The sequence below is a fragment of the Amphiprion ocellaris genome, chromosome 1 (assembly GCF_022539595.1).
Source record: "Amphiprion ocellaris isolate individual 3 ecotype Okinawa chromosome 1, ASM2253959v1, whole genome shotgun sequence".
In the NCBI taxonomy this organism is placed as follows: domain Eukaryota; kingdom Metazoa; phylum Chordata; class Actinopteri; family Pomacentridae; genus Amphiprion; species Amphiprion ocellaris.
The window spans coordinates 33,384,788-33,405,158 of NC_072766.1; the positions used below are offsets into that span (position 1 = coordinate 33,384,788).

The window sequence follows — 20,371 nt, forward strand, 5'->3', positions numbered from 1 at the left end:
AACTGAATGACTGAATCACAGGAATACCTCAGATCTTGCTTCAACTGTGATGTATTGAAATAAAACTGCATTCCTCATTGTTTGCTTGGGATACCTTTAATCTCCACTGGGACCTCACCCTGAACACCACTTAGCTGATCTGCTACATTAAGCAGGATGTACAATAAACAGTGAGCTAGAAAATTAGACAAAGCATTATTAACCACCCTGCAGGGCAAAATACAGGAAGCAGCACTACTGACACTTCACATCTACTGCCTGCATTTCACTGTTGAGGTGGAACAACTGGGATGTACATTAGTTTGCAAAATCAGTTCATACAACCTGCCTTAGTGAAGAAGATGTAGATCAGAACGCCTATGATCCCCCACATGTTGTACAGCCTGTAGCTTGTAATCCTGTCTCTTACGCTAAGGGAACAGCATCTGCCACTCACGCTAACACTTAACAGCTACATTAACTGTGTGTCTGTGCAGCATTTGCATCTTGTGTAGGCTGCATATTTATTTTTTGCACTTTGCAAAACCATGATCAAAATGTTCTTTTCAGACCCTAACTGGGCAATTCATAACACAAATGTGAGGTAATTCCTGACCACCAAAATTCTCAGTACAAGTATGAAACCTGTCATCACTCCATAACAGACTGACAGGTGTTTGCACAACAAAACCAAAGCATATGACCAATTTGACACATTCTTGTTTTCAGGGGGGTCCTCAAGAAGAAGCCTCGGTGAAGCATGGTTCTTTTGTAAAGCAATAGACTATCACACTGAACCAGTATTTAACATGTGTCATAAAGCCAACTTGTAGCTCAAGAGTTAATGTGATGCATACAAGCCAAAGAACTGCTCATTTCGAACTCATCAAGCACAGATTACATCAGCACAACTCAAAAACACATGACTGCTGACAGTCACGGAGCAGCACATTAAAATATAATGCTGTACAAACTAACAAGACCACTATCATTCATATAAGCAATTTATTGATGATATTTAACAGGAATCAGCTAAACTGGATTTTGATGCGATGATTATGCCCCACATGTTGTACTGTATAACAAGTTGGGCAATGGCCTGTAAAACAACCATGAAACCTATCATTACAATATACAAACAAGCCTTAAAGGTTCTAGATTAAAAAAAATAAATGTATCATCATTGTTACATTCTTAAGAAATATGAGTGATTAAACCTGAATAACATTGTAAAATAAACAGATTCTGTTTTGGTTAACAAAATTTTTCATGGCCAAGCCCCGCCTCCGCTACAAGAATTCGTCATAAAGAACCCCAGCAGATCAACCAGGGCAGGCTCTAGAGGTAACTGCATAGTATCTATTAGGAAAAGTGCTTTTGGGTGGTCTATTTTCTCTTTTCATGCATCTGAAATCTGGAATACTATACCAAGTGGAATTCATGAACAACTGCATCTCACCTCATTTGCTAAACATCTCAAAGCATGGCTATTGTAAAATCAGATCAGTATTCCATTTTTGAGTAATGTTGCGAACTGACAGACGAACGTACGGCAATCGTCACAGAACTCCACCACGTTCCTTGGCGGAGTAAAAAACAAGCAGTTAAGGTTATGGAACAGTCGTATTGAAAACAGAGGTTTGCTTTGAAATGGGTAGCAGTCCTCTTTTTCAAGGTTCCACTCTTTGTTCGTCCCATCCATTCACCCAAATCTCTTTCCAACACAGATCTTGTGGTTCTACAAACAAATCACCTCACTCCCTTCTAGACTCATGTCATAGTCTATAGTGACTAGAGGGCGTTGTCACAACAAAACATAACTGAGCTGTTTACACAAGCCACCAATGGAACGGTTTTGTTTTTCAGAAGCTATTACCAGCATGCATTTTCAGGTCTGTTCTAAATATTGGCATCGGTTTTTACAAACTTATAGTGGTCCAGCAGCAGTAAAAAATGCATGACTGACCTGGTCGTCGTATCTGTAGGTTAGAAACTGATCCTCTGTGGCGTCCTCCATAAAGCTGCCCTGAGGTAAGAGGGCAAACTCTGGCAGGAACACTGCAGTCTGGGACTGACTCTCTGAACACTGACAACACACACACAGAATTTCAGTGAATCAATATCTGCTGAAGTGCTTGGTAATAAGATCAGAGTCTGATAATAATCCCATACACATATGCACTGTTGGATTGGTGGACTCTTGGTATCATCGGCTATAAATTTTGTGAGCTTTTTTCATCACAAAAACTAAGGAGTTGGTGGTTAATTTCAGGAGGAAAAGGACCACTCAAAACCCAACTGTCATAAGGGGAACAGAGGTGGACATTGCTGAGCATTACTTATCTGGGTGTCCACATAGAGAATAAGCTGTACTGGACTAAAAATACAGAGGCTCTGTACAAGAAAGGTCAGAGCCACCTGTTTTTCCTCAGCAGACTGAGATCTTTCAAAGTCTGCAGATCCATGCCGCAGATGTTTCATCATTCGTTGGTGTCCAGCATCATCTTCTACACTGCAGTGTGCTGGGGCAGTAGGGTGAATCCAGCCAATGCTGAGAGCCAACAACCTCATCAAGAAAGCTGGTTCTGTCCTGGGAGTAGAGCTGTAGTCTTTGGTGGAGGTGTCAGAGAGGAGGATGCTATAAAACTTCTCAGTGTCAGGATCCCTGTCCCAACCCGGGATCTGCTGGCTGTCTCTCCTCTTCCTCTCCCTCTCTTCCCGTCTTTCTGTGTTGGACTAGCTGCTGCCTAATCAGCAACAATTGAGAACATTTGTGCAGGAGCTGCTCTCCTGCCACCAATTAACACTTCTACTGTTGAAAACCCTGGTACAGACAATTACAGCCCAAATTGGTTGACATTACTAGAAAACTGCACAGAAACTAATTGCTTTAAACCGTTTAAGTTTTTACACATGGAGAAACTAAACATTTCATGTTGTCTTAACATGGAACCTTAATTGCATACTGGGAACAAAACAAGTTTTCGTTAGTAGTCTTTACTCAAAATCATCAGTTCACAGAGACTACTAAACATCTAAATATAACATGCATAATAAATAGCAGCATTTTCTGTGACTATAGAAAATCATTTGTTGATATAGGTAATGTATTTTCTAGTCAATTAATTATGCTATTTTCATTTTAAAATTATTATTCGATAAATTCTACTGCAAAAAAAAATGGGAAGGTAAGAAATGAAACAAAATGTAGCATTCTAATATATTTTATTGCTGACAAAGCATGAAAGTTAACACTTCAAATGTTGTACTGCCACAAAAAAAAACAGGCAGCAAAACTGCTTGGTAACAATTTCAGTTTGTCAGGAGAAAGAATATGCATGCACAGCTTTCAACAGTATCTGCTATATTGTGAATGGCGAGACACAAATGCACGCATTAAAACTGCATACAAGCTTCTGCAAAGAAGAAAAGCACTGAGAGAGTGCAGTACTTCGCCAAGGCTTCTCAGTCGTATAATTTCCGACGGATAAGTCCCGATAAGTTCGCAGCGGTGGATTTGTAGTAGGATCGCAATCATGTGATCGTTTGTGGTGAACTCTGTCGATTTCCAGTGCCTCTCTACTATACCACACCATTGTGCCGGTCTACTACAAACCCACTGCTGCAGACTGATCCGTCGGAAATCACACGACTGAGCAGCCTTGGCAGAGTACTGGCCATCTGGTTTTCCTGCCTGTAGCTTCCCAGTCCTGATCTGTCAGTCTAGTTTTGAACTACTTTTTGCCTGATGTTTGTCAGCCTGGTTTCCATCAGTCAATCCTCGTGTTCTCTTAAGCATTTTTTCCTTTTCACCCTCCTAGGCTTATAGTTCTTGGTTTTGGTTAGCTCTAGCTCAGTCTCCTAGCTCCGCTGATAATTTATGTCTCATGTCTTCCCCATAGATTCTTCACCCTGTGAGTTTGCTCCATGTATTTTTGAGTTTTGTGTTCTTGGTTTTCTGTGTTGTGTTTCCAGGGTTGGGAGGGTTACTTTAAAAATGCAATCTGGTACAATTCAAGTTACCTGTTAAAAAAATGCAATCAGTAACTTACTCAAAGTACCAAAATAAAAAAGTAATGTACAAGATTACTTTTAGTTACTTTTGGATTACTTCAATAGCAAACAGGCACATAAAGACAAGAGAGAAGGTATGTGATCTGCTCAGTGTATTTACAAATCTTTACACGGCATAAACAAAGTGCTCTTTTAGTATAAATGAGAACATTTTTAACTCTAAGAAAACCCACAGTATTTGTAACAAATCAGGTGTCTAATACTGACTTTAAAAAAGGAAAAAGACAATCAAAATCACAAAACAAATTAAGATAAATAAAGCTTCCAAATTATCCAAGTGTTTCCTCTGGAAAATACACAATCCAAAATTAACAATCAATTAACTTATTATTTAAGAACTATTCAGCTGTATTTATAAATTAGATGACAGCTTATAAAACAATAACTGTAATACTACTACTACTACTACTACTACTACTACTACTACTACTACTACTACTACTACTACTACTACTAATAATAATAATAATAATAATAATAATAATAATAATCAATATTAACAGTTTTGAATGAATTCTAAGTCCTCCGTTTCAAAGTTCCACTCTTTGTTCGTCCCATCCATTCACCCAAATCTCTTTCCAACACAGATCTTGTGGTTCTACAAACAAATCACCTCACTCCCTTCTAGACTCATGTCATAGTCTATAGTGACTAGAGGGCGCTGTCACAACAAAACATAACTGAGCTGTTTACACAAGCCACCAATGGAACGGTTTTGTTTTTCAGAAGCTATTACCAGCATGCATTTTCAGGTCTGTTCTAAATATTGGCATCAGTTTTTACAAACTTATAGCGGTCCAGCAGCAGTAAAAAATGCATGACTGACCTGGTCGTCGTATCTGTAGGTTAGAAACTGATCCTCTGTGGCATCCTCCATAAAGCTGCCCTGAGGTAAGAGGGCAAACTCTGGCAGGAACACTGCAGTCTGGGACTGACTCTCTGAACACTGACAACACACACACAGAATTTCAGTGAATCAATATCTGCTGAAGTGCTTGGTAATAAGATCAGAGTCTGATAATAATCTCATACACATATGCACTGTTGGATTGGTGGACTCTTGGTATCATCGGCTATAAATTTTGTGAGCTTTTTTCATCACAAAAACTAAGGAGGTGGTGGTTAATTTCAGGAGGAAAAGGACCACTCAAAACCCAACTGTCATAAGGGGAACAGTGGTGGACATTGCTGAGCATTGCTTGTCTCGGTGTCCACATAGAGAATAAGCTGTACTGGACTAAAAATACAGAGGCTCTGTACAAGAAAGGTCAGAGCCACCTGTTTTTCCTCAGCAGACTGAGATCTTTCAAAGTCTGCAGATCCATGCCGCAGATGTTTCATCATTCGTTGGTGTCCAGCATCATCTTCTACACTGCAGTGTGCTGGGGCAGTAGGGTGAATCCAGCCAATGCTGAGAGCCAACAACCTCATCAAGAAAGCTGGTTCTGTCCTGGGAGTAGAGCTGTAGTCTTTGGTGGAGGTGTCAGAGAGGAGGATGCTATAAAACTTCTCAGTGTCGGGATCCCTGTCCCAACCCGGGATCTGCTGGCAGTCTCTCCTCTTCCTCTCCCTCTCTTCCCGTCTTTCTGTGTTGGACTAGCTGCTGCCTAATCAGCAACAATTCAGAACATTTGTGCAGGAGCTGCTCTCCTGCCACCAATTAACACTTCTACTGTTGAAAACCCTGGTACAGACAATTGCACACACAGCCCAAATTGGTTGACATTACTAGAAAACTGCACAGAAACTAATTGCTTTAAACCGTTTAAGTTTTTACACATGGAGAAACTAAACATTTCATGTTGTCTTACCATGGAACCTTAATTGCATACTGGGAACAAAACAAGTTTTCGTTAGTAGTCTTTACTCAAAATCGTCAGTTCACAGAGACTACTAAACATCTAAATATAACATGCATAATAAATAGCAGCATTTTCTGTGACTATAGAAAATCATTTGTTGATATAGGTAATGTATTTTCTAGTCAATTAATTATGCTATTTTCATTTTAAAATTATTATTCGATAAATTCTACTGCAAAAAAATGGGAAGGTAAGAAATGAAACAAAATGTAGCATTCTAATATATTTTATTGCTGACAAAGCATGAAAGTTAACACTTCAAATGTTGTACTGCCACAAAGAAAAACAGGCAGCAAAACTGCTTGGTAACAATTTCAGTTTGTCAGGAGAAAGAACATGCATGCACAGCTTTCAACAGTATCTGCTATATTGTGAATGGCGAGACACAAATGCACGCATTAAAACAGCATACAAGCTTCTGCAAAGAAGAAAAGCACTGAGAGAGCGCAGTACTTCACCAAGGCTTCTCAGTCGTATAATTTCCGACGGATAAGTCCCGATAAGTTCGCAGCGGTGGATTTGTAGTAGGATCGCAATCATGTGATCGTTTGTGGTGAACTCTGTCGATTTCCAGTGCCTCTCTACTATACCACACCGTTGTGCCGGTCTACTACAAACCCACTGCTGCAGACTGATCCGTCGGAAATCACACGACTGAGCAGCCTTGGCAGAGTACTGGCCATCTGGTTTTCCTGCCTGTAGCTTCCCAGTCCTGATCTGTCAGTCTAGTTTTGAACTACTTTTTGCCTGATGTTTGTCAGCCTGGTTTCCATCAGTCAATCCTCGTGTTCTCTTAAGCATTTTTTCCTTTTCACCCTCCTAGGCTTATAGTTCTTGGTTTTGGTTAGCTCTAGCTCAGTCTCCTAGCTCCGCTGATAATTTATGTCTCATGTCTTCCCCATAGATTCTTCACCCTGTGAGTTTGCTCCATGTATTTTTGAGTTTTGTGTTCTTGGTTTTCTGTGTTGTGTTTCCAGGGTTGGGAGGGTTACTTTAAAAATGCAATCTGGTACAATTCAAGTTACCTGTTAAAAAAATGCAATCAGTAACTTACTCAAAGTACCAAAATAAAAAAGTAATGTACAAGACTACTTTTAGTTACTTTTGGATTACTTCAATAGCAAACAGGCACATAAAGACAAGAGAGAAGGTATGTGATCTGCTCAGTGTATTTACAAATCTTTACACGGCATAAACAAAGTGCTCTTTTAGTATAAATGAGAACATTTTTAACTCTAAGAAAACCCACAGTATTTGTAACAAATCAGGTGTCTAATACTGACTTTAAAAAAGGAAAAAGACAATCAAAATCACAAAACAAATTAAGATAAATAAAGCTTCCAAATTATCCAAGTGTTTCCTCTGGAAAATACACAATCCAAAATTAACAATCAATTAACTTATTATTTAAGAACTATTCAGCTGTATTTATAAATTAGATGACAGCTTATAAAACAATAACTGTAATAATAATAATACTACTACTACTACTACTACTACTACTACTACTAATAATAATAATAATAATAATAATAATAATAATAATAATAATAATAATAATAATAATCAATATTAACAGTATTATGAATTTTATTATTCTATTAGAATAACGACAGGTAAAAAATCACAACCTGAAAGAGATGTGTGTTAAGTTTTCACATGATTCAGAGTTTCCTCAAAGTACCTACACTACATAATAATTGTAAAAATTCTAATTGTTATTAGATGTAGAAAAATAATAATAAAATGACCACCTTAGAAGTGTGCCAGGTATTAACATGCTCTAAAGTTTCCTCCAACTAATTTCCCTGCCCTGGTGTCTGCATAGCCTCAGATGAAATGCACAGGAGCTAACTTTAACTACAGGTGTGACACACAGGATCAACACCTAGTCCTGTTGCACACAGAAGCAGTCAGCCTGATTCTAACCGGTCCACTGGTAGACTTCTTGCTATTACCGCTAAAACATGATTTGTTTCCCTCCTCTAAACCAACTGAGACGGGCTCACTTTTTGACACGACATCTGTCAGCATCAAAACAGTCCCAACATGATTTCCACTTGTGGTTATACAGCACTGGTACTGCAACTGGTACACGCTACAAGGAAATCATCAGTGGCAAATGAAGAATTGATCAAAAGATGTGGCAAAACGCTGGTCCGGGACTGTAGCGCATGCTGGAACAGCACCTAAGATATGCTTAAAAGACTGCTAGATATCAGAGCTGAACTAAACCAACTACTTGAGGAGTTGGGCATGGACACACTTCTCACAAGTGATTGGACTAAGCTGGAGAACCTTATCAAGCTGTCTGAGCCATTTGCCATTCACACAGACCAGCTTCAGAGTGACAGTCGGTCTCTCTCACAAGTAGTGCCATGCCTGCTCAACCTTGAGGCACATCTGCAGACGAATCTGAGGAATCAGTTAGCCCAAGTGCTGCTGAAGTCTTTGCAAGAATATTTTGCTAACATTCTGAGCCCTGACTCCACACAGTTTGATGCTACACCAGCAGGAGCCTGCTTAATGGATCCAGGGGTTTCACTGGTTCTTCAAACATCAGATGCTGCACCACTGAAGAGGGCTGCACAGTCCTTTGTGCAGAACCTGGCAGCCCAGTATAACCCAGCTACTTCTGCTCAGCATCATGTTGCCACTGCAGAGGCCACTCAGACTGTACCAGGAGCATCTCCCACTGTTCTTCTTAAATACCGTTTCCTTGCTTCCCGTATGGAGAGCAACATGTCACCTACAAATCAGCCTAAACTGACTGTTAGTGTGTTAACTGAAATGAAGAAGTATCTCAATGACGTCAAACAGGGTGTGTTTAATGAGACACCATTGGAGTTCTGGAGATCCAGAGAGGCCGTCTATCCAAAACTTGTCACTGTGGCGTTGGATCTCGTTAGTGCTCCTGCATCACAAGCCTTTGTGGAGCGCATCTTCTCTGTGTGTGGATTGCTGTCATCTGGTCTAAGAAACAGAACAACTACATCTCTGGAGAAACGTGTTTTCCTCAAGATCAACAAGAAGTTGTTGCTTGACTGAATTACACTTGTCTCTCTGTTTCTTCCCCACCGACATGTACACAAAGATCGGTTCACTCTTTCACAACGCAGGGACTCCTTTGTTTATGTTGGACACAAGGCTATGGAAGTTACCACAGAAAAACAAAGCGCATAAGCTTCCAGTGAACGTGCACTTTAGTGGTCCAAAATGTTGTATTTAATTTTTGTGTTGTTGTATTGTTGTTCAAGTCTGCAACCTGTGTAGATAGTTTACACACGTGGACAAAATTGTTGGTACCCCTCGTTTAATGAAAGAAAAACCCACAATGGTCACAGAAATAATTTGAATCTGACAAAAGTAAAAATAAATAAAAATTCTATGAAAATTAACCAATGAAAATCAGACATTGCTTTTGAACTGTGGTTCAACAGAATAATTTTAAAAAATAAACTCATGAAACAGGCCTGGACAAAAATGATGGTACCCTTAGCTTAATATTTTGTTGCACAACCTTTTGATTTTCATTGGTTAATTTTCATAGAATTTTAATTTCTTATTACTTTTGTCAGATTCAATTTATTTCTGTGACCATTGTGGGGTTTTCTTCCGTTAACCGAGGGGTACCAACAATTTTGTCCATGTGTGTAGATATGTGTACCCATATCTAAATTTTAGGTACTGTTGGTGTTGGTGTATTCAAGTCAACACATTTTCTTAAATAGTATATGTTCTTGAGTTTTCATTACCCAGTACTTTTTCTATGTTTTTTTTTTTAATGTCACCCCTGAAGAATAGTCCATTTTACAAAAAAAATTAAACTAATACTAAAACTAATAAAAACTAAACTGAAACTAAGCAATATGTAAAAAATGAAAATGAAACAAAACTAGCAAGCATGGATAAAAAACTAAAACTAAACGGAAATTGGAGACGTGAAGTCAAAACGAAATAAAAACTAATGAAAAATTCAAAACTATTATAAGTTGCTGGGTCTACGTGTACTTTAGTCAAAGTTAGCAGTGTGTCTTCGTACCTGCAGATGCTTCTTTAAGTTGGACATTGAGACCCTGGATGTTGACAGCACTTTCACTGCTGGAAATCATGCCTTTTCTAATTTAAATACAAAATGATGCCGGAGCTTCCAGCCAGCGAAGGCGTTTTTCTCCTGTCATAACTATGAGCAGCGGTCAGTGGTATCCATGACAACGCGGGGTTCCTTTCACGTGTTGGTTTGTTGTGGTGTTGTGCCATAAAGTGCTGTAAAGTGTCACAATGCGTGTGCACGGCATAGACTGTATGATGCACGGCCCATAGGTCAGCTGCACTGCAGGATACCCCGTTTGGTATTGAAATGTAATCCCACTCAGTAATCCCTGTTTTTATCAAATTTACCAGTAACGGGACTACATATTTTTTTGTGCACTGTAACAGATTACAGTTACCTTTTTTTGTATTCTGATTACGTAATGCCGTTACATGTAATCCGTTACTCCCCAACCCTGTGTGTTTCGATAGTTCTCTTAGTCTTTAGTTTGATTTGCTTGCCTGTGCAGGCACCTAGCCCATTCCCTGGTTTGTTTGGTTTACCTGTCATTTATCCCTATATATAGTAGTTCATCTCATTATTTCATATATTGTAAATAAACACCTTATTCATTGAGTCTCTGGTCTACTTTGTCCATATTATTGTCTGCCTCTGGCTTCCCTGGTTAACATGACCTTCAGAATTATGGACAACACCTCTCTTCCCCTCCACTTCCTCCTCCCCTTCTCATCTCATTTGTCAGGTGATCATGTGTGATATTACTTATTACCTCAGTATAACTGCCAGCATAACTGTTTACTGTTCTATTCTAACCTTATTTTAGCTCACTTATTTTGTTTTAGTACTGTATTGTACTAATATCTTATTGGGTTCTAATTTTAAGGTGCTGCATTTCTTATGTAATGTCACTTTGTTCCTTAGGGACGAATACAGTTATTTTAGCGTATCATATCTAAACCTGGACTTGGTGTTTTCCAAACAGATGCAGTGAAAGCACCTCCCCAAACAGACCAGGCAACCTTCCTGATCCTATTAAAATCCCAGCTGCGTTCCATTATGATCAAATATTCTGCTAATCCTTAATAGCTCCACTTTGAAATTTTCTGTTAATTTTACTGTGATTTATGCACAAAAGTCAGCAAGCATGGATGTCTCAGAATGGATTTGTAGATGATCAGCATGAGCCAAAGGCACGGAGGGAAAGACTGCTTATCGGCTAACAGGGACTAAGAGCATGCAGCTCACTAAGTCTGAATAGAAATAACTGGTATCTGGCATTTAGAGGGCTCCCCAGAGAGGCCCAGGGAAACGTGAGTGTGTCTGCTCAGGCCACTTGTATTGTACGAGAGCAACAATCCACCATTAAGATTGGTGGGAGTGGTGTCTCCTGCAGGCTTTTAAACCCACTTAGAGACAGACACAGCAGAAGTGCCACTGGTATGTGTTTCCCAGAGGAGTGTCTGAGGACTGGCACACTTTCATCACACACTAACCTCTTCACTCCCTCTCATTCACATATCCTTTACTGACATACTTAAACACCATTTTACCAAAACAGATACAAGAGTGTCCAGGAGGAAACAAAGACAGCAGCTGTTTGCACATTAACACACAGTATAAACTATATGCATGCCAAACAGAAGTGGAAGACTGTTAAACTGGACCTAAACATTGTTATATAGTGTAGCAGTGGCGGTAGTCTTAGTACTTATCTATACTACTCCAGTGGGCTCAGAGGAATTTTGACAGTGCTCACTGTTCAATACACAGTGCAAAATCATTATGGGTGCAACTCCAAAGACAGTAAACCTGAAGCCTAAAAACATTTCAAGTTTTAGATCACTGTCCCATAGGAGCATTTTGTAGTCATTTTTAAGTTCCTTTTCAGGCTTCAGATATGCGCTCAGCAGCTGTTAAAAAATGACAATCCTTTTGTCTCTCACATACATACAAGCTCATTATTACTCATGCACACACCCAATCATGTGGACCTGGCCTGAACAGAGCTTATCAGGACAAACTAAAACCTCTTCATCTGACACAAGCGCAGATGCAATATCTTCAAGTCCACTTCAAAAGTTTTTTCCAGAAATTACACAGGCTTTTGAATGTCCAAGCATGCAAGTATTGTTTGCAGTTATACAGTAGAGACAGACCGGTGAAAACAAAGTAACGGACATCAAAGAATTAATTTAAAAGTCTGTCTATAGCACAAACATGCGCACATGTGCACGCACACAGACTGCAAGAGAGTCTGGTTGTCCTGTGCTATGAGTTACTGAGTCCAAGCCATGAAGCACGGTATCGAGCAGTTCCTCTAACTGAGTTTACACACCAATGGAAGGAAAGTTTTCACACTGTCAGCACCCTGCAGAGGCTGATTCACACTGGATCTCTGGCTTACTTTAGATGAGCCAGTGTCGGAATAATAATACAAGGAGGACAACACACCGTACTGGAGGAGGCAGCTGTTGCATGGTGTGGGATGGATTATTTGTAAAAGCTAGTAACTAGAAACTCCTGTGCTGCAGGTCAAAAAAAAGCTCAGATTCATTCACATAAAGAAGGTTGGAAGACTGATTTGTTCAGCTTCAGTGCTGACCACAAATACTAAAACAAGAATTCTGAAACATTTTTAAGATCACCAGGACGCTCAGCAAATAATGAAAGACATACACATTTTAAATCAGGTTAATTTATGTTTAGAACACACATTCCATTCCTCTTGTTCCCCTGTTTGAATATTGTCGGTACTTTCCAATGTGAAGCAGTGCATTGCTGTACTGCAGTTCACCCACAATCAGACTGAACTACCATTACTGTTTTCTATCCTGACACTGCATTCATTTTAGCTGATTACCACTCGTTAAAAATTCCCCTCCTTTTTGGGGGATTCTGTGTCACCAGATCAAAAATTTGTGACCTGCCTCCCTCCTTGCTATGATTGATTTTAAGGGGCAAATCAATTCGTGTGACTATTATGGGTTGATGGAAAGAGAAAAGCCACCAGGTTCCTTTACAGGATGGAAAACAGAAGAGTGCTGATATTTCAAAAACTTGAAATTTACTTTGCTTGTGTGTGAGGTATTTTAGTGCCAAATTCTGTGCATGGAACATAGGCAAAGGGAGAAAAATTCAGAAAAAAAGAGATGTAATGCTTTAATTTTGGGATTTGTCATCCACAGCTGCCCTTTATGTTCTGAAAAGCTTCTCTTGCAGCCATGCAAATGAAACAGAACACGTGTTGATGTCAGATTAGCAGGGCTCATTAATACCAGGCATCATAACCTTGTTTTATTCTTCAGAGTAAGTGCATTACAGTACAAACAATATACTACAATTCGATGTGACTGACATCTGATTGGACTATTCTTACACCCAGTCTCATGGAAGTAAAAAAAACTGACTCATCATGTCTATAGTTTTTGCTACACCCCTGAAGAATGTTTCAAAAGTTTCTGCATTTCTTTTCTGTATAGGAACCTGATGGATTTTCTTTTTACTCCATCAACACATGACATTTGTTCTTTATCTAAGTCAGCATCCAAGGCTGACTGCTGTAAGATAATCTTTGCTTATTATAGAGGTTGAAAGAGTGTGACAAAAGGCTTTCATCTTGTCATGTCTAAATATACAGGCACTATTTTCACCTTGAACCCAGTTCACCATTTCAGTATGCAGGTCCACTTCTGTTTGGACAGCCGTTTTATAGCTATTTCATGGACTTGTTTCAATGATATTTTCTACATACAAAATTAACAGAAAATTCTACTTTTTTTTTTTATTTTAACAACCTGCTATTATTTTCAACCACAACTGTCAGTTCTTCCAGGGCTACATTCCTCTTAATACAAGAAAAAAATCTGGCAATGTAACAAGAATATTTGATCATTCTAGGGCCTGCTGCTTCACTCAAACTAGTGTGTGTCTGCATCTGTGAGCAGCTTTCTGTCTGTCTGCGCTGAAGTAATGAAGAGTGAAAAAGCTGTTCTAATCAGGGCCATTTATGTCCATGAATGGACTTTTGTTGATGGGTGATGATCCTAGTTCACAATCCAAACTCTGGAGTGATACAGCCATGAATGGTAAGTCCACGCTACACGCACTGGGTTTTTAGTTATACGATAAGAAGGAGCAGCTGTTCCAACAGCAGAAAGAACCCTACAGGTTGACTTCATTTACAGTGTCCAAAAGAACCCAAACGGCTTGGCTAAGGCAGCATCTTAATGAAGTCCTGTAAAAAAGACAAGAGTCAGAAGATGACAGAAACTCAGCAACTAACTGAAGGAAACAATATACAGCCTCAACAGCATTATTACACCTTACAAAACAGCTGCGTTTAAGAGACAACATGCTGGTGCTTTGGTTAACATAATATAATTTTCTACATCTAATGTATTTATGTAATTATTGCAAGATGACATTAGATGAAATCCCATAAGCTTCATCAGAAATTATAGTAAAATTTTGTCACCCTTGACAGCCTGTACTTTCCCCTGTCCCCTACCAGTGGTTCCCAGAAGCCCAAATCTGCCTTTCTGGAGTTGAAGAACCACTATTTTCTGCTCTCATCCTTACCGTGCCAGACTCTACTCTCCACTTCACTGTGGAGGTGGACGCTTCGGTCCCACAGGAGTTGGAGCCGTTTGATCACTATGTTCTCCTTCTGACAATAAATTGCATCCCTGCACCTTCTTCTCCCACAGAATCTATGAAATAAACTATGGCAGGATATTGAGAACAGTTGGCTGTTAAGTTGGCCCTGGAGGAACGGAGACACTGGCTGGAAGGGGCAGAACAACCATTTGTAGTTTAGACAGATCACAAGAACCTCACCTATACACACAAAGCCAAAAGACTGAGTTCAGGAACAGCACCATATTTATCTATATCTATCAGGACGTCCTGTTGTCTCTTTATCTTTTCATTTGATATAGCTCCTTATCTGTGCACTCTGTTCCAAAAAAATATGGTCCACTATCATACTGAAATGTAACTGGCATGGAGTCATCTTCATAATGATTCAAAGGGTAACCTGTTGTTGCACTTAGCTCCTGAGTTTTCATTAAGTCAGATTCACACATGTAAACAAACTAGCATGTGCTGAACAGGCCACTGATGGAAACGCATCATGCAAATGGAAAAAATGGACATTACACGCAGACTATTTCTGTGTTGACTTTTGGAACGATGCAGGGAGCTATTCACCCTGTATTTGGTGTTATTGTGACTCATATTCCCGAGTCTCTGCAATGGATCTGTGGAGTGTAGCGTTAGCACTGACCCATACAGCCACAGCGGACACATTAATGGGAAGGAAACCAGGTGTTTATTCCTCTAAAAATGACTTAATATTTTTGTTTTATGTAGGAGAACTGTCTACACAAACTATGCAGTGCAAATGCTGTCTTGCTGACATGCAGTTGCATAGATCCCATGATCCCATGATCCCATAGATCCCACATCACAGAGAGGACAGAGAGAGAGAGAGAGAGAGAGAGAGAGAGAGAGAGAGAGAGAGAGAGAGAGAGAGAGAGAGAGAGAGAGAGAGAGAGAGAGAGAGAGAGAGAGAGAGAGAGAGAGAGAGAGAGAGAGAGAGACAGAGAGAGAGAGAGAGAGAGAGAGAGAGAGAGAGAGAGAGAGAGAGAGAGAGAGAGAGAGAGAGAGAGAGAGAGAGAGACAGAGAGAGAGAGAGACAGAGAGAGAGAGAGAGAGAGAGAGAGAGAGAGAGAGAGGGAGAGAGAGAGAGAGAGACAGAGAGAGAGAGAGACAGAGAGAGAGAGAGAGAGAGAGAGAGACAGAGAGAGAGAGAGACAGAGAGAGAGAGAGAGAGAGAGAGAGAGAGAGAGAGAGAGACAGAGAGAGAGAGAGAGAGAGAGAGAGAGAGAGAGAGAGAGAGAGAGAGAGACAGAGAGAGAGAGAGACAGAGAGAGAGAGAGAGAGAGAGAGAGACAGAGAGAGAGAGAGACAGAGAGAGAGAGAGAGAGAGACAGAGAGAGAGAGAGAGAGAGAGAGAGAGAGAGAGAGAGAGAGAGAGAGAGAGAGAGAGAGAGAGAGAGAGAGAGAGAGAGAGAGAGAGAGAGAGAGAGAGAGAGACAGAGAGAGAGAGAGAGAGACAGAGAGAGAGAGAGAGAGAGAGGAGAGAGAGAGAGAGAGAGAGAGAGAGAGAGAGAGAGAGACAGAGAGAGACAGAGAGAGAGAGAGAGAGGGAGAGAGAGAGAGAGAGAGAGACAGAGAGAGAGAGAGAGAGAGACAGAGAGAGAGAGAGAGAGAGAGAGAGAGAGAGAGAGAGAGAGAGAGAGAGAGAGAGAGAGAGAGAGACAGAGAGAGAGAGAGAGAGAGAGAGAGACAGAGAGAGAGAGAGAGAGAGAGAGAGAGGGAGAGAGAGAGAGAGAGGAGAGAGAGAGGAGAGAGAGAGAGAGAGAGAGAGTATGTTTATACTATTGCACTTAGAGTGAAATTTAACACAGCTTGCATCTGCAGGTAATTAAGAAATGCTTTGAAGATATGGGAACTCTAGAGAGAACTATACATAGAACACTGGGGAGAGCAGATGCTGGAGAGGTGTTAGACTAATCAAGGGCAAGTGGGGTCTCTTTGCCTCATTGTGATCCATTTCAAGCTATAACCAAAACCTTCCGGAACATATTGTCAGGCTGATGCTGCACATCATGAGAATGCTGAGTGGTTCAACTGAACACATCGCAGTCTAAAGCGGCTTTATGCTTCTGTGGGAGTAACAGTCACAGCAATCAGACCACTGAAAGCAACAACTTGTGCAACTGCTCTCAAGCCATGTAGACACCATGACTGAGGGATTCCATAGTCTTCCACTGCTCTTGATCAGAATTTCACACTTAACACATCAGTACTTCTCTGTGATACATATGAAACCAAGTTGCATGACAGTTGAAAATATTGGCAAAACTCAACAACACAATACAGTGTTCAACAGACTAAAAAAATATCATTACACTCCTTTTATGTTAACATTATTATCTAAAGTATTTTTCCAGGGAAACCCTTTATTTATCATATCATGCTAATACATGAGAACAGTAGTCTCTTGCTTTATGCTGGGTTCTGATCCTGGTTCTCAGCTCATGCAACTTGTTGTCGAGGAGGTGGTGGTTTTACTAGCCCTAGCCTTTAGCCTAGCATGTAGCCCACCTCTTTCACCATGCTTGTGGTTTTCCCACTTTGTTCCTCAGCTGCACTCCTTATCTGAGGCCACTGTTGTCAGGCCTTGCCAGTCGGTGCCCAAAATAGCAGAAAGTTGAGTTCAAAAACATTAATGACAAGTTCTTGGTGAACGATTTCCAGTGCCTCTCTACTACACCACACCATTGTGCCTGTCTGGTGTTCTTTTCTAATAAATAACATCATTAATTTAAACAAAACTAGCAGCAGTTGTGGAAGGGTCACATGATGGCATCTGCCTCGAGGGGCGCCATCTTTGCCAAAGTCTCAAGATGTTGCATCAGGTAATCAGCACACCCAAGGGCGTGCTTACTGTTTTATTTCGGCATCTACATGGGTGTGAATAGTGAATTTGTCCCTCAGGATTAGAATGTCAATACAGAGTTCTACTGTAACATCCTGAGGTGTTGCAGGTTCTACATTCAATGCAGATAGTTTTTTTTAGCTGCAACAACACAATACAAACAAATTCAAGTGTTTTTCCCCTATAGTAGGATGATAATGGTTGCAGCAAAACCATTCTCCAGCACTAACATAGTGTTGGAGTGATTTCTCAAAAAATACAGCTGAAAGCCATCAGTGCAAGTGAAACATATGCCAAAAACCACTTCACATTCCGCTACAAACCTGCATGCTGGAGGTCACGGTCTGATAAAACCAGCAGAACCATGCCATTTGCAAAACGCAGCAACACAACTCTGAGATTACAGGCACTCTCCTCACCCTGGCTCTGCCTTGAGACCATATCAGTGTGAAATGTGCTTGACTCTGAGAATCCAAACACAGCTCTTAGGTTGTACAAGGACCAGATGGTTCATAACAATGGTCCCGGTGCCCTTTACTCCACCCCAGTGTCCTCTGGGGGACCCATCACATTTGTTGGTATTCTTCAAGTCCATAAAACATGTGTAGTGGATATCCAAACTCCCATGACCACCTTAGCAATTCTGCAAGGTGACAAAGGTGGCCCATGGTTCCACAACCAGGACGAAATCTGCATTGCTCCTCTTGAACTCTGAGGTCAGACTTTGAAATTAAAAATGAGGAGTCAGCTTCCAGTTTGGGTTTAGGAGGAAGGAACCCTCTTTACTCTCTCTCTTTAAGATTACACTTGAGAATTTCCATCTTGATAAGCTTATAGTTGAATTTGGCTCAGGTGATGGTGAACATACCTTAGTTATGCTACTATAGGCCCAGACTAGGACCTTCCATGATGCACAGCACACCCCCACTCTCATCTGTTTCACTCTCCATTTATTTATATTCCTCTCGTGTATAGAATTCATTTTGCGTCTTCTCTCATTGTATGCCTGTATTTTGTCCTCTTTGTTCTCTCTCTTTCTGTCACTGTTTGCAGGTGTTTCTGGTTCTAGAACTGCATGTTTCTGATCTGTGGTTACTGGGCTCACCAACCTGCCTAATGTTTATTCTTCATGTCATATACTCCAATATGTTGGAAAAAGACAGCTTCCATGGGATGCACTTATTTTGCACATCACTGTATATTTCTTCCTGTCACTGTCACAGTACTGATGGAGAGATGCTATGAGAGCTTGTCCAGCAGCAGCATGCTAAAAGAGGATGTGTGGTCCCATGAGGACAAGGGTTAATGCTGTGTCAACCAATTCCATGTAGTTATAGAGAAGTATGAGGAGATTAGGTTGCTCTGAAGGAGGTCTACAGAGCTGTTACGGCTCTTCACAGACAACAACAGCTCAGGATAACTAGAAAGAGGTCAGCAGCTGAGGATTTTAAAAAGTCTTCAGACTAAGCAGTAGAAGAAAAATGTCAGGATGAAGGAGAAGAGATATTTAGACTAGCTGACTGGTAGACCTCCAGACGAGAGAAGAAAGAGAGTCGATGATTTGGAGTGGATCGGGGACACTGTCTGGGTTTATGAATGAGTTTTTAAAGCCACCTCTCTATCTATGTACACACACACACACACACACACTCATCTGAAGCATGTATGCAGTAACTGTAAACTGTAAGGGGTGAGGACGTCATGATGACCTGGCTTACTATAGTCTGTGTGGTGTGTACAGACATACAGTGATCTTTCTACTCTTCAACCATAGGTCACTCTGATAAAGCCTGTACTAGATCTTTGACTTAATGGAAAACCTAACAACAACAAAAACAAACAAACAAAAAAAAGGGCTGAATACGATTCGTACACAGGGGTCCACTAAGGTTTATATGACATAAATATCATCATCTCCCAAGGCTCATGAGTCCCAGGGGACCCTTCCACATGCAGCCCAAAATGTGTGCTGGCACAGCAGCTATGCTACAAAGGCAACAGTGCCTATGCTTGGCAGTTGTGTGTGTGGTTGTGCTAAATACATAAATACTGCACATGTATGGAACAAGGACCTCCCAGTGGACTTGTGGATTTGAAAAGTACATGACTGCACATCCACAAGGAAGTACAGAGAAGGTTTAACAAAGAAGTGCAGATCTAAAATGCCAAAAGACTCAAAATCAGTGAAAGACAAATGCAGCAAGAAGACATCTTAATTATTGGTGTGGTCAAAATGCTGCTCATGGGCTTACCTATGTCACACTGTCCTTAATGATCACCGCATGCGTTTTACTATCCATTTCTACACATGCTTCATCCTCTGCAGGGTAGTGGAGTTACTGGAGTCTCTCTCAGCTGACACAAGGTGAAGGCAGGGTTCACCTGGACAGGTTACCAGTCTATCACAGGGCAACAAACAATTACACTCACATTCATGCCTACAGGCACTTTAGAATCACCAATTAACCTCAGCATGTTTTTGGACTGTGGGAGGAAACTGGAGAGCCCGGTTAGAATCCACACAGGTACAGGGAAACCATGCAAGCTCTACCCAGAAAGACCCCAGGCTGAGGTTCAAAGCCAGAACCTTTGAGTCGTGAGGTGAGAGTGCTAACCGCTGTATCGCCGGGCCACCCCACTGTTCGGGGTTAGCTAATCTCACAAGATTTACAGGGCAAATGTGTGTGCAGTTCTGCAAGCCCTTTAAATACTCAAGTCTGGATTATCAAAGCTCACTGTTTTTTGGCACTGGGTACAATTGTTGAATACAACCAGCGATTTGAGCAAATAAACAGAATGACCAACCTTCGGACAGTGGAGAAATGTATTTTGAATCATGGTACTTTTCAACATATTGCCTGCCATACTGCCATATGAGGTTTATAAAGACTTATGTCA

At 40.7% G+C, this 20,371-nt stretch overlaps 1 protein-coding gene across 6 annotated transcripts in view; it reads right to left on the reverse strand.

Moving 5' to 3' along the window:
- adamtsl3 (ADAMTS-like 3) overlaps nucleotides 1–20,371 on the reverse strand; it is a 139,656-nt gene that overhangs the window by 111,214 nt on the left and 8,071 nt on the right. For 4 of the 6 annotated variants that reach the window (XR_004846184.2, XR_004846185.2, XM_055012677.1 and 1 more), the window contains exon 3: nucleotides 4,880–4,999. The exons of 1 other annotated variant lie outside the window; for it this stretch is intronic. Coding sequence is in view for 3 of the 5 variants with exons in the window: in XM_055012677.1 (XP_054868652.1) it covers nucleotides 4,880–4,999 (120 nt within the window). In the remaining 2 variants the exon portion in view is untranslated. Of the gene's footprint in view, nucleotides 1–1,945; nucleotides 2,066–4,879; nucleotides 5,000–20,371 lie in introns of all 6 variants that reach the window. One more of the 6 variants, XM_055012672.1, reaches the window with a different exon arrangement.